At 38.7% G+C, this 14,587-nt stretch overlaps 2 protein-coding genes across 2 annotated transcripts in view; both read left to right on the top strand.

Moving 5' to 3' along the window:
• Positions 1 to 16: 16 nt before the first annotated feature.
• LOC139939056 (large ribosomal subunit protein uL18m-like) lies at positions 17 to 8,766 on the top strand. Its single transcript, XM_071934776.1, has 4 exons — positions 17 to 156; positions 2,099 to 2,339; positions 5,620 to 5,851; positions 6,594 to 8,766. The coding sequence occupies exons 1-4, from the start codon at positions 102 to 104 to the stop codon at positions 6,699 to 6,701; spliced, it is 636 nt and encodes a 211-aa protein (XP_071790877.1). The 5' UTR covers positions 17 to 101; the 3' UTR covers positions 6,702 to 8,766.
• Positions 8,767 to 12,674: 3,908 nt separating this feature from the next.
• Positions 12,675 to 14,587, top strand: part of LOC139938291 (serine/threonine-protein kinase NLK-like) — a 42,063-nt gene continuing 40,150 nt past the window's right edge. Inside the window, exon 1 of the mRNA XM_071933708.1 lies at positions 12,675 to 13,207. Coding sequence (XP_071789809.1) covers positions 13,026 to 13,207 — 182 coding nt within the window. The 5' untranslated portion in view covers positions 12,675 to 13,025. The remainder of the gene's footprint in view (positions 13,208 to 14,587) is intronic.

Below are 14,587 nucleotides of genomic sequence, written 5' to 3'. Positions count from 1 at the left end.
CCCTCAAGCGACAGCAGTATTTATTATGGCTGTCGAGTGAAAACATGTGTGGGTTGTCTTTTTGTTTTAACATTATTTAGCCGACAGAGTGAAGGTGAAAGATGATTCGATCAATGACCTATGCCGTGTGGAGGGGAATGAACAGCCCTCTAAGAGGTGTGTATATATCTGTGTATAGTTTTTGTTCTTTTCACATTTTCCCCGTTTTGGTGACAAAGTTTTGCACCAAAACGGGACAAATTTAATTTGAACTATAGAGGGCGCTGTGGTAGACAGGCACTGTTTTGTAACATAAATGCAATATTCTATCCTATGGCTATAAATAATGTGAAGTAAATAAAAAGAAGTTCTATGGTCACTGTCACTAAAAACAAGAAGAAAAACATTATTATGATCTTGTCTTTGCAATAATACACCATCCATGGGATAGTTGCGATAGGCTAACTAGTTGCGATAACGTAACCCTCCTGCCGACGGCGGAGCCGGAGGGTTACGAGTCACTTCAATCGAAAAAGGGCGAAATGGTCAAAAAACATGTACAATTTCAACAGCTAGTCAACAGATTTGCTCAATTTATACCCTTTCGAAAATCATGACATAAATTCTATGAACACGACCTTAATCCTCAATATCTAATGAATAACATTCAACACACTATTGAGAAAGTATTTTGAAATAAAGTACAAAAACTTACCAGATCCCGGAGCGAAACAGTCACAAATTTCCCAGGTTCTATTTTGAACCTGTCGCTTCGCCATTTTGTGACTTCCCAATGTTCATTGCTGTTGGACTAAACCATTCTGTAAAAGGGGTGTTATAAGGCAGCGCGGTAGTGCGTGTGCGCTGTCCGTTTACTATGCCCGCTGTTCACTCACTTAAAGCACTGCCGCACTGCAGCACCCCTTGTAACACCCCTTTTACAGAATGGTTTAGTCAAACTCGGCTGCGGCTCGGTCGGCAGGTCGTCAATTCAATTGGCTGGTACCTGCGGTTGGGTTCAGCGCTTGGGGTCAGCGCATGGTAACCAGCGACGGGTTCAAAAATAGAACCTGGGAAATTTGTGACTGTTTCGCTCCCGGAATCTGGTAAGTTTTTGTCCTTTTTTTCAAAATATTTTCTCAATTGTGTTTTTGAATGTTATTCATTAGACATTGAGGATTAAGTTCGTGTTCATAGAATTTGTGTCATTATTTTTTAAAGTGGTAAAAAATGAGCAAATCTGTTGACTAAAATATTTCGCCCTTTTTCGATTGAAGTGACTCGTAACCCTCCGGCTACGCTGTCGGCAGGAGGGTTACGTTATCGCAACTATAGGCTAACGTAACCCTCCTCTAGTCCTCCCTATCTGGTATCATTTATGGCCGCTAGGCCAGAGAGGGTTTGAGATTCTCTCAGTCTCACAGTGACAATGAATGTGGTCCCACACGTATAATTTTGACAGTGAGTTACTAGATTTGCACCATTTTTACCACTTTAAAAAATCATGACACAAATTGTAGGGCACGAACTTAATCCTCAATGTCTAATGAACACTCAAATCACCATTGCATTGAGAAAATATTTTTGAAGAAAAAGGACAAAAACTTACCAGATCCCGAATACCAGGTTTATACTTTGACCCTGTCGCATCGCTCTGCAAACGCTTTATTTCTCGGTCACCAAGGTACCAGCCTTTGGATTTAAAAAAAGGGCGAGCCACGGTCGAGTTGGACTTATCTATTCTGTGAAAGGGGTCTTACAAGGCAGCTGCAGTCAGTGCGTGCGCGCCATATTTTGAGTGAACGGTGGGCAATGTAAACGGACACACGCACTGCCTTGTTAGACCCCTATTTAACAACCAGCATCACTAGCCCCACTAAGTTTCGTCGTACACTCACAGGTGCGCATAAAATCGACTAGGAGTTCCTCCCTCCTGACCTGACCTCATTGAGTGTTGTTCCCTCCTAGTAAGGAGCTGTTCAATAATTATATCAAGATCAAGACACTATAATGATCTGCTGGCGAAACAATAGAGTTATTTTTATATTGCTGATGATTTTACTGAAAAAATCTGTCATATTTCATTATGTTTTGGTTTCATTCAAAACAAAATCTACAGGCAACCTCACAGGTCCATCTACCAAGGCTTTAAGATGCCTTCACACCTCTGTCACAAAATTATCCGAAGCAGCACTGGAACGAGAAACCGAAAGCCAACCAACCAACGAAAGGCTGTCGGAAAACGATGATGTGTCGCCGAACTTCTTGAACCGTAATCCACGCAACCTAGAGAGAATGGGAGTGGCTAGACGAGATAAGGGCTGGGGCCAGAGCCATCCTCGCAGAAGTTACTGGCATAAGTAGGTATCTTTGTTTCTTTATAGGAAATTCCACGTTACATTGGAATCTTGTTTCTTGTACAGGTTTATAACTTTCTTGACTGATACTCATAATTTTGTACAATCAGCCTTGGAAGAATTTAGGCGACTTTTGTTGACTGGTTCAAAGGCTGCTTTGAACAGCCATCTGAACAAATTCCAGTGAAAATAATTTGACTTTGACAATTTTCTCCTTGATATTGTAAACTTCTACTCGAACATTTCAAAGGCACCAAGGCAATGACCTGGGCGTTTTGAGGCCATTGCCAAAGTATCAGGCTGACTTGCTGCAGTGATACTTTGTTGTTGTGAAGGCAAGGCAGCTTTCACAAACAACAAATGGCAAACTTTATAATTATACTGGGTTATTTCGAGGGGCACTACGGCAACGATGAATTGCTTCAATTGCCTCTATGAAGTGTAAAGCTTGCCTAAAGAAATCCAGTGCCCTAGCTAGAGGCTAAAATTGAAAATTTCATAATACTACCTCAATATAATTAGTAATTATGACTTCAAAAGTGTCCAATTACTTAGCAATCCAAACCTCACTGACGTGCGGTCAAAAATAATTTTTTGGGTGGATAGAATAGAATAGAATAATGTTTTATTGTCACTTTAAAAAAACAAATATTAGTACAATGAAATTCGTTTTGGTTTTGCATGTCTAAAAATATTATGTTATATACAAATTACACTAAAAATTAACCATTTACAAAAATACATGAAAATATAATATAAACAACTCTGAAATATACAGGCGAAATACGAAAGATAAAAATAGTACGATAGAATTAAAATCAGAAATAGACATTCATGATTAAAACATGATCCTCTTTGAAAAGCCAAATCATTGTGGTTCTGGGAATCAAAAATGCGAAACATGAAACCATAGTCTTTGTTACTTACACTCAATTCAATTTAGAGCACATTTCATAACACAACATAACAGTGTGGATGTGTATTACGTCGTTGTTTGATGACGCACTTAAAATTGATTGTGGGGCGAACAATACCTTTTACAGGTGTTCTGACTGCAGCTGTTGCTTAGGGCGGTTCTAGGGGCAGTGTAATTGTGTTAAGGGGCCATTTAAAACTCAATAGTAAAATAGAAAAAACTAATTAGTTTTTCCCTTTTTTTTTTTTTTTTTGACACACCCACCAAATATTGATGTTTGAACAGTGGATGGCTTCATAACTCAATTCAATTCAATTCAATTCATTTCAACTCACCTTTATTTCCATACTTTCTTAAAGAAAAAAAACTTGAACAATACAAATGCGGGAATTTTATATAAACAATAACAAATTGTAGAAAGCGGAAAGAAAGCAGACAAAATAAGTATGGGGGGCAGTTTCTCAAAGCCGAGGCTTGTAGTGAAGTACCTTACAAGTACAAACAGAACAAGAACAAACTTGATAGTAAACAGACAGACTGGTTGGACAAAGACAGACAAACAATAATATTAAATAAGGGAATCAATGTGTGGTGAAGAGGTTTTCAACTAGTGGTTTAAACCCAACGAGGCCTGGTTCTTGATAATTTTATCGAGGAGGTAAATTATTAAGAACCAGGCCTCGGCGGGTTTAAAACTGATTCAACACACTTTGATTCCCATTCATAAATACCTTTTCGGTCACGGTCAGAAACATCAACAATTTGGTCATAAAGTATAATAAATGCAAAAATTATAATTGTTCAATAATTTCTTTCAACACAACACCCCTCCAGCTATGAAATGGTAAGGCCCTCCGCCGCCCTCGAGTAAACAACTCCTTATAAGGGAATGCTGTGCGCGTCGAGCGTATCGCGTGATGTGGCACAACTGTCCCGGCCGTTGCTCTCGACCAATAAGAAGGCAGAAACTGTCTTAAAAGCACAGGTGCAAGCTCGTGTGTCACGCCCATGTTTCAACACTTTTTACTGGTCATAAAAAAAGGTTTATACACACCCACGTGAAGCGCTCTCCACCAATAGGAATAGCAAAACTGTCTGAGGTATTTATGAATGACAAATCATTATCAGAAATACACTATTAAAGAACAAAGTAATGCTTCAAAGGTCTCCAACATCAGTAGTTTTTAAAAACAAACTTCTGGACTTAAACAGACAACTTTTACTTTTAAGTTTAACCAGGAATGAAATTGTTGATCTTGGCCAGGAGTGTATTCTGTCTTCTTTTTCATTTGTTAATCCTTGCCCAAATGGTGTTGGTTTCCCCCAGTTGGAGTTTTCCTCCCGTTATATCTGAATCATGAGTTTGGTTGTCCAGTTATCTCTTTAGATCCACCCATCCACAATGTCAAAGAAAACAAATTCAAAATTTGTAATCTCTGACAATTCTGAATGGCCCCTTACATGGTGATTCAACCACAGCCATGGCCACCAACTCACACTCGACCTTCCCTTCTATTTGGGGCCCAATTTCCTGGAGCTGCCAAAAGCACAAAAATAAGCTAAGCACAAAACAATTTTTGGTTACCAGAAACAGGATACCAGCAAAACACCAACTACAATTTGTGAATGGTTTCCTGATAAATTACACAGAGTAGAAACTTACTAAGCACTAAGCAATACTCTCTGAAAGATGGAAAATTTGCATCAGGGATAAAGAATTTGAATTTTATTTTTTACCCATATACACTGATGTGTGTTTGACCTTTCCCAAACTCTGTGAAAAGAATCACAGGCATATTAATATTCTTTATCCCCGATGCAAATTTAACATCTCTTATATCGTTGCGGTACCCCCTGCCAAAACATAGGATTTGAACTGCCTCTAGCTACCTGGCAACCTCGGTAGTCTAGTTGGTAAGACACTGCTCTAGAATTGAAAGGGGCGTGGGTTTGAATCCCACCCGAGTAATATGCCTGTGATATTTTTTCACAGGACTCGGGGAAAGTACTGAGTATACAGTGCTAACACACATCGGTGTATGGGTAAGTAAAACCAAAATTAACACAGGCATATTACTCTGGTGGGATTCGAGCCCACTACCCTTGCAATTCTAGAGCAGTGTCTTACCAACTATACTACCGAGGTTGTCAGGTAGCTAGAGGCAGTTCGAATCCTATGTTTTGGCAGGGGGTACCGCAATGATATAAGAGATGTTAAATTTGCATCAGGGATAAAGAATATTAATATTTCTAGAGAAATGTCTTACCAAATAGACTCTCTGCTTGAAATGCTGTAAGAAATAGGCCGCTGTACTACACATATATTTTTCATGTTTGATTTATCACGTTCCTAATTTCTCCAAACAGATTACACTTTGAAAAGTCAAACAGACACATCAAGGCCTACGTCCAGCATTACAACGGCAGTGTAGTCGTCAGTGCCTCCACCAAAGAATGGGCCATCAAGAAGTTTGTGTACAGCACGTCTGATGTTGCCGCAGCAGAGAACATCGGTCGCATCCTAGCCCTGAGGTGCCTGGAGTGTGGTATCGGCAACCTCCATTGGAACATCGACGAGGACATGCTACAGTTTGAGAGGGTGAGTTGTCTCCTGACGATGAGTAGAGCAAGCTGGTTGAAACCTTGAGACCAACCCAAGAACTGACTCCGCGGTAGTACAGTTAATTACGATCCTATTTATAAGCTAAAGTAGTAGTCCCAGCCTATTTCTATACCATCCGCCCAGGTAATAGTTAATCTACTTAATCTAATTAAGAAAGACAGTTCTCTAAGAACAAACTCTACCTGGCAAGTAGATACACACATGGTGTTACCGCAAACCAAATATATTGATACCTCACCATGCAATGCCTCAAATCCTATATAGGGTGAGTAGTCATTGTGGATGTGTCATGGCCGAGCGGTTACGAGAACCAAATTCAAACTCTAGTGTTTCTGATTAGCAGATTGTGGGTTTGGAGTTCCAGTCGTGAAACTTGTGTTCTTAAGCAAGACACTTAACAATTATTTTGTCCTTCGGATGGGACATAAAGCTGTTTGTCCCGTGAGTTGTGTAAAGCACGTAAAAGAACCCAGTGCTCTTATCCACACAAAAAAAGGGGTTCACCCCGGTGTTCCTGGTTTGATTGGCAGCATATTGCATCACAGCACCTTGTAAACCATTACATGGTAGTACAAGTATGTAAAAAGGATTAGATCTCATAATTCAAATGTAGTCCCACCTACCTAATTTGGTGCTTTTAGCCGCTCGTTGGCTCAGTCCAGTTTGCAAATCACTCTCTGTATTGATATGGTTTTTTTGTATATTTTCTCGTTTACAGATAGAAGCATTCGTAAAGGCCATGGAAGATGGTGGGATCATTCTCTCTGAACCTGAGGAAGTTTTTGACTTCAGAAAACCAATCGATTACTTCCCTGAAGAATACTGAGTGAATTTTTTTTTAAAAGGAAAATAGAAGCCTTTGGTCCAAACTCTATTTATGGATTCTAATTATTCGTCGTATTCAAAATGATTAACACATAACTGGTCCAAATGGTTTCATTGATACTTAATTGTTTTGTTTCTGTTTGTGACAGTTGGACGATTTCTGGTTTATTTTCTGATTGTTATTCGTTATCTACGTCGGGTTTGTCTATTCTTGATTTAAATGTCAATTAATTTCTGATACCTGTGCAAGACTGGGGCCTAGTGTCAGCAGGGGGTATTTTGAAGGTATTGTTACTAGTTACTCATTTCTAGTAAGTCATGCAGTTTTGGGTGCTTTTAGCATATAGATACTTAATTTGGCTTCTGTTTATGACAGCTGGAGGATTTCAGGTTTATTTTCTGATCATTATGTGTTAACTGCGTCATTGAAGTACGTCGGGTATGTCTATTCTTGGTTTAAATGGCAATTAATTTCTGATACCTGTACAAGACCGGGGCCCTGTGTCAGCAGGGGGTATTTTGAAGGTATTTTTGCCAGTAACTCCTCTCCGGTAAGCCATGCAGTTTTTGGTGATTGTAGCATATTATTTTTGTGTTTTTCGCCTTTATTGGGCCCTACTCCGACACATGAAAGATTAGATAAGTCAGCCTTTGCTATCAACCTGATATTGATAGCATTTTTTAATTTGTTGGGTTTGGATGGTTTGGGTTGGGGGTTGCCTCACCGTTGTAACTTTTATTTTAGAGGCACTGGACACTATTGGTAAAAACTGACTTGGTAACGAGCAATGGAGAGCTGTTGATAGTATAAAACATTGTCAGAAAAGGCTCCCTCTGAAGTGATGAAGTTTTTGAGAAAGAGGTAATTTCTCACTCAAATATTTGATTATACTAAAAGACTACAAACAATGTAAGTTATGTTGGGCTTCACCAAGTGAGAATACTGGTCTTTGACAAATGTTTCCAGCGCCTTTAAAGTAAGTTGGTTAGGACTATGCCAGATTATAAACTCAGAATACCTGTTATGAAGCTATACTCTTTTTGTACATAAACATGAGTACTTTTTCCAGTGAATTTTCTCAAGTATGTTTTCTTATACTTCTTTAAAACTACAATTTCTATAAAATCTGTTACATTTTGTGAAGTTGCTACATTTAGTTAGAAACTTACAGAATAAACTGGTACAGGCACTGGGGTTGCAGTTTCATTTTACAATTTGGGAAATATCAAATTTGAACTCGATTGGTCATCAAAGTTGCAAGAGAATAACAAGTTTGTATTCTTTCAGATGCCTCAAAAATGCTTCAGGCCTGAAGTCTTTTAATGTTTGAGTAAGAAATTTTGTTTTACTTCAGAGGGAACCGTTTCTCACAATGTTTTATACTACGTGGCGTGTCATGGCCGAGCGATTAAGAGCACCGGATTCAAGCTCTGGTGTTTGATCAGCAGAGTGTGGGTTTGAATCCTGGTCGTGACACTTGCTACGTAAAATTTTAAAGGGCAAGGGCACCAAGGCATTTTCTTCTTGGTAAAGGGCACCTCTATGAGGCAGTTGTAAATTTTCGATTGGAACATCAAGGGGTAACAATGCAATGACCGGGGGCATTGCCTCTGAAGTGTCAGGCCTGAATATTTGGGCAACCACTTCTTGGTCTCAATGTGCTTCTCCTGATCCTCATGTAAACTTGCCAATGAGGGTTACAGATGACATCGTCTCCAACCTTGCAGGTGACCATTTTATTTGTACACCTGGATGAAGAGAAGCAAGTTATGGTCATTTGTCAGGACCACAGTCATTATGGATTGGTATACATACAAAAAGTCTCGGCCACCATTTGAGACTGGTGCATAAAACTGCTGGTGCACTAGTCGGTGCTGGTGCACTTCTGGATTGAATTTCAATTTAATTCTGTTGCATGTAAAGAAAAAGACAAGAAAACTGTAATCATATCATGATGAAGAAATAAAACACAAGAAATTGAACAGCATCCAAACAAAATAATATTAATAATGATAATAAATAACAAATGTTTGTTTAAGTCTTTCTTACTTGTATGTGTTTGTTTGCATATGAATTTTTAATAAATTTTATTTTTTGCATCGGGATAACAAATTTAATTTGTTTTAACCCTACACCGATGTGTATTAAGCACTGTATATTCAGAAAATCTGATCTAGCAATGCAAAAGTCATGGGTTCGAATCCACCCGAGTGATTTTTTCGGTGATTTTTTCCACAGAACTCTGGGAAAGTACCGAGTATACAGTGCTTAACAGTGCTTAAAGGCAGTGGACACTATTGGTAATTGTCAAAGACTAGCCTTCACAGTTGATGTATCTCAACATATTATGCATAAATAACAAACCTGTGAAAATTTGAGCTCAATCGGTCGTCGAACTTGCGAGATAATAATGAAAGAAAAAAAACACCCTTGTCACACGAAGTTGTGTGCGTTTAGATGGTTGATTTCGAGACCTCAAGTTCAAATCTGAGGTCTCGAAATCAAATTCGTGGAAAATTACTTCTATGGCAGTTCAGAGGGAGCCGTTTTTCACAATGTTTTATACATACCATCAACCACTCCCCATTTCTCGTTACCTAGAAATGTTTTATGCGAATAATTATTCAAAACGAATATTAACATTAAAGGCAGTGGACATTATTGGTGTAATTACTCAAAATAATTATTATCATTAAACCTTTCTTGATAACTAGTAATGGGGAGAGGTTAATGGTATAAAACATTGTGAGAAACAGCTCCCTCTGAAGTGACGTAGTTTTCGAGAAAAAGTAATTTTCCACGAATTTGATTTCGAGACCTCAGATTTAGAATTTGAGGTCTCGAAATCAAGCACCTGAGCTCACACAACTTCGTGTGACAAGGTTGTTTTTTTTTTCATTCATTATTATCTTGCAACTTCGAGGACCGATTAAGCTCATATTTTGACAGGTTTGTTATTTTATGCAGGTGTTGAGAAACACATGGATACACCAACTGTGAAGACTTGTCTTTGACAATTACTAATACAATAGTGTCGATAAAAACGAATTACATTCAAATGTATTTTTAGATTTATTTTGAGAACAGTGGGATCCCGTGTTCGTAGCTTTGTATTGAGAATGGCACTCGACACACGATCTACATAATTCATCTTCATGCATCACTGACTATTCATAAATCATAAATGATGACTTGTGTGAATTGGTATAGCTTCCCATACATTTGTGTGGCTTGTTTGTTGGCGCGTTTATCTTATCAGCAGTGGATAACTTTTTTAACAAAAGTATAGGCGCCAGGACGAGGAAAGCCACAATAATCTAGACTTTATTTCTACTGCAGCTCCCTTGAGTTCTTTCACTCTAAATAATGTTTCTTTTTGTAGCCCCATGTAAAATACCAAGGGTGGTTTTTAGCATTCTTTGGGACGAACTTGCATTAAAAAAAAATGGAAAAAGTTGTATAAAATTAAGTCCATGAAGGTTTTTGTCTTGCATCGAAATGATTTCACTTGGAGAACAAACAGATTATGTACCATAGAGCAGCTGCCATTCGATCGAACAATGGAACTGTAGTACATCCAAGGCCGTGCATAGTCGAACAACGGGGTAATCGAGCGCTTGGTGACTTCACAATAGCGCTGACCGGTCAACTCGACCGGTCAACGGGCGGCTGCCAGACGGGAGACTGACCGCTACAATATCGGTCAAGCTAAAGCGCCAAACAAATCACGGAGTAACAAGGCATGATATTCTTCCCTCTGATTTCATGTTTTGTTTAAATTTTCTTCAGAAAAAAAAATCACCATTATTAGGTCAGCTCTTGTTCTTATTTCGCGTATGCCTACTTCTTTTTCAAGGGCAGAGTATCACGCTGTGGATAAAGTTTACGGGCGGGCGGTGTCCGTCTCGTTTTAGACTCTGCCGACACCAGTAAAGCCCACATGCCCGGCCACATTTGTTTTCGTCTGTAATATAAAATTAAAGCCAGTGGACACTGTTGATAAATGTCACGACCAGTCTTCTTGCTGTATCACAACATATGCATAAAATAACAAACCTGTGAAAATTTGAACTAGATTGGACGTCGGAGTTGCGAGAAAACTATGAAAGAAAGAAAAAAAAACACCCTTGTCACTTATAAGTTGTTTGCTTTCAGATGCTTGGTTTCGAGACCTCACATTCTAAACTTGAGGTCTCGAAATCAAATTCGTGGAAAATTATTACTCTTTCTCGAAAACTACTCCACTTCAGAGGGAGCTTTTTCTCCCATTTTTTTTTTTACCAACCTCTCCCCATTACTCATTACCGAGAAGGTTTTATGCTAATAATTGTTTTGAGTAATTACCAATAGTGTCAACTGCCTTTAACATCCTAAAAAATGTCCTGCTTCTTTTTTATTAAGGTATGCCTTTTTTTTATTTAGGAAAAAAGAGTCCCTATTGAAAAGCACTTTGACAGTGGCAATTTTCAGTGGGAAAATTGTCGCCCGGCACGCCATAGTGATGCCTACGCCCCCCCCCCCCCCAAACCGCATGATTTTCAATAAATTGTTCTGCTGTTTAAACGCGGCAAAACAGTCCATTAAAATACTTTTGAAAAAAAAGGTTGTTGGTTAATTCATGGAGGTAGATGTCAAAACATGCTTGTGTGGCCAAAGATTACACCAGGAAGTTGCGGCCTTTGTCTACCGGATGTTAAAACATAATTATACAGGTATTATGATATGAACAGGCGGAAGTATAAAAGATGGACCCCTGCAGCCGAACAGGGTTAAGTCGGTCTGACCATGGAGGAACGAGGTCACTTTATTTTTGAGACATAAAAAACAGTCGCCTTTCGAAGCACACAATAGCTGATGGAAGGGGACTCCTTGTTGTGACTTGAATGGTTGGTGTCGGATTTATGAACCCAGAATTTTTTTAATAACTTCATCCTAATTTTAAAACGTTGTACGATTATGAAGTAGTAACTCTAAGAGTTCAAGCAGCCGTTGACTGTATTTAGGATTTCCCAAGCCAATGCGAGATCAAAATTTAATTGTTAAAGAATGAAAGAAACAATTGCATTCCGATATTACGCAATAGGCCTGCGGGCGCAGAGAGCGCCATCAGCTTATTAATACCAAAAACAACATTGATGTAATACTTCCTAAATCCATTTGCAAATACTTTTCTGGTTTTTTTTTCTGTCAAAATTCAATGAGCAGCTCTGACAAGTGGTCTGTCGAATTTTACACCGCGCCACACATGCACGAGGCCGTCGATTTAAGCGTTTTGACCCATCAGCACACTCACCGGACGACAGAAGTCCGGTGGTCTACTCATTTGAATAATAATACCTCCTTTTGTATGCCCTACAATATTATGAAGCCTTTAATATTCAAATAATATTTTGTTTTCCCAAAAATATTAACTTTGAGTCTGCTCTTCCAAGCTGGTTGAGTATCGATATATATAGGCCAAATTATCCGGTGTATCCAATAATGGGATAAACCTTATCCCAGTGATTCAGCTAATTAATAGTGTTTGTGTGTTGGGGGAATAAAACGGTAAATATGAGTCGGGTATTTTAAAATAAAATATTGGCTCGGTAAAAACGTTAAGCTACAATCACTTAGTCTGGGAGAACGTTACCTCACATAGGACCTCCTGCATTTTATATATTTTTCCCTAAAAAAAATGGTAGGAAAGTGCTAATTTATTGTATCTTCATAAATGACCGGTGTTTTCGGTTGTTCAAAGAATGTAATTGGACTTGTTGACAACTAATTTCATGTACATGACCAAAGCACTGAACAGCGAAACGAAGTTTTTTTCTTATCAAACAACAGAGATTACCAACAGCGTGTTAAGTCTCGCAAATCCTCGCGAGATCTCGCCATATATTCATGCGCTCTTTGTACTCAAGGCATGACTTTCGTTCCATATTCATAGAGTGCACTTCGTGCGTATTATTTGCGTGCATAAGAAATTGCTTTGTGTGTCGTCGGCCGCTCTGTGTGTGTGTATGCTAGGCCTGGCAGCCTACGGCTGGTGCATCAGTGGTCGCCTAGTCTTTACACCAATCCGGCGAGATTTTTCCCACTTTTCCCAGCCGTAAGCCACCTTTTAGTTTATGATATACACTGCCGAAGAAACACACAACAACCTGTGCAATCTACAGCCATGCATTTGAAGTAAAAGTGATATTTCGAGCCTAGTTTTTGTACCCGTGTTGTTCGGGAAAATTTGTAAAAATACCGTACAGAGAGGAGCCAGACCGCCGTCGCCCAGCGCCTGTTCACCCTTGCCAGCATCCAGCACGCGGGGGCTTTGAGGACTGTGTGATGGCCGTCTGTGGGTCGCGAATTGCGGCCAGACAAATGGCTTTTACGGGGACACCTCGAGATCACGCCATTCTTAGTGCAACCCAGACATTCTACCAGAATGCTGCTACAGCTTCAAGTTTATCAAGGCGAGATTTTGAGCCGGATAGACCGATTGGTTATGGTGCTTTCGGCGTGGTATGGTGAGTTTAGCCTCTGCTTTCTTTGTTCTCATTTTGCTCCCTGCCCGATGATAAGCCATAGTTGACCGTAATGTGTTTTCCATCCCCGTTCCCAGAGCCGTTGAGGCCATAATCTTTACCCATTTAAACTCATCTATTACACTGACAGTTCACACTAATCAACAGCTTTAATTCTACAGCTTTATCTTGCAAAAGAGACCAAAATATTAAACGAAACGGCCATGCTTTCCATATATTTGTAATCATTTTTTTTCCGTGAGCATGCTCAACGGGTCGAGAATTATCTGGCCTTCGCCTGGCCTTTGTCCGTGCAAAGGCCGCGATGCAGTACACGTATTTAAAGCCCTTTGTTCATCCGCACACGTACACAAGATACTGTGGTTTTTCTGATCACAGCTCAGGAGACAAGGAAAATTGTGCAAATGTAAAAGAAAGAACTGTTTGTCTTGATTAAGATGAAATATATTCAATTGAAATCAAAGCATACAGGTCTAGTTATAAATTCTAATCTACTTGTTGATGTAGCATATTTTTTCTGAATAACACTTGACACAAACACAGTAGGTCAGTAGGTCCACAGTACAAACAATATTACTCATGTATTTGTGTGCAGCTGGTCTTCGGTCAAGACTTTTTTTATAGGACGAGTATTATTAGTTACTTTAAAGACACTTAGTGAGAAATTATAAAACTATAATACAATTAGCTGCGATAACGTACAACTATACAATACAATCAACAATCAAGCCAATCTTATGAATACTTTTAAGTTTTAAACTGAATCATCACTTTTGATTTTGTTATTTGGAAACATATCAAGTTATTTCAAAATTCATTGAAGTTTGATAGCAAAATATTATATGCACCCTTTTTTTTAAATGATTTCCACTTGCTCTAATAAGTGGCTAGGTAGGCCTAATTTAGACAAATAAACTTTATTGAAACTGAAGGTAATGTTAAACCATGATTGATTAAAATAACACTTGAACCCATGATTGAACCATGATTGAACCAAATTTACAAATTAAAAAACATTATTGCATTGTCAGTTTTAAAGTTAATATAAATGGCTTTCAGAGTTTTTTTTTCCACATCTGGACCCCTTAACAAAAAATAACAAACAAACAACAACACACTTAAAACACTAAACAAACAGACAGACAAACAAACAGACAGACAAACAAACAGACAAATAAACAAACAAACAAACAAAGGGAAAATACACCCAAACTTGTTCAACTAAAAAATTAGGGGAAAATAAAGGGGCTTAGTTTTTGAAACTGCTCTAAAAATAACTAAATTGACAATGCATATATGTAGCTTATGCCAAAGAAGGTTGTTCAGTTCACATTTCGACCACATCAGCATCTAGGGCTGACA

The sequence above is a fragment of the Asterias amurensis genome, chromosome 6 (assembly GCF_032118995.1).
Source record: "Asterias amurensis chromosome 6, ASM3211899v1".
NCBI lineage: Eukaryota > Metazoa > Echinodermata > Asteroidea > Forcipulatida > Asteriidae > Asterias > Asterias amurensis.
Note: the sequence above shows the minus strand (reverse complement) of the source record. Positions and strands in the feature narration are given on the sequence as shown.

Coding starts and splice junctions, on each gene's coding strand:
- LOC139939056 (XM_071934776.1), top strand. CDS start 102: ATGATTCGATCAATGACCTATGCCGTGTGGAGGGGAATGAACAGCCCT. Junction 157..2,098: donor AATGAACAGCCCTCTAAGAG/GTGTGTATATAT, acceptor CAAAATCTACAG/GCAACCTCACAGGTCCATCT. Junction 5,852..6,593: donor ACATGCTACAGTTTGAGAGG/GTGAGTTGTCTC, acceptor TCTCGTTTACAG/ATAGAAGCATTCGTAAAGGC.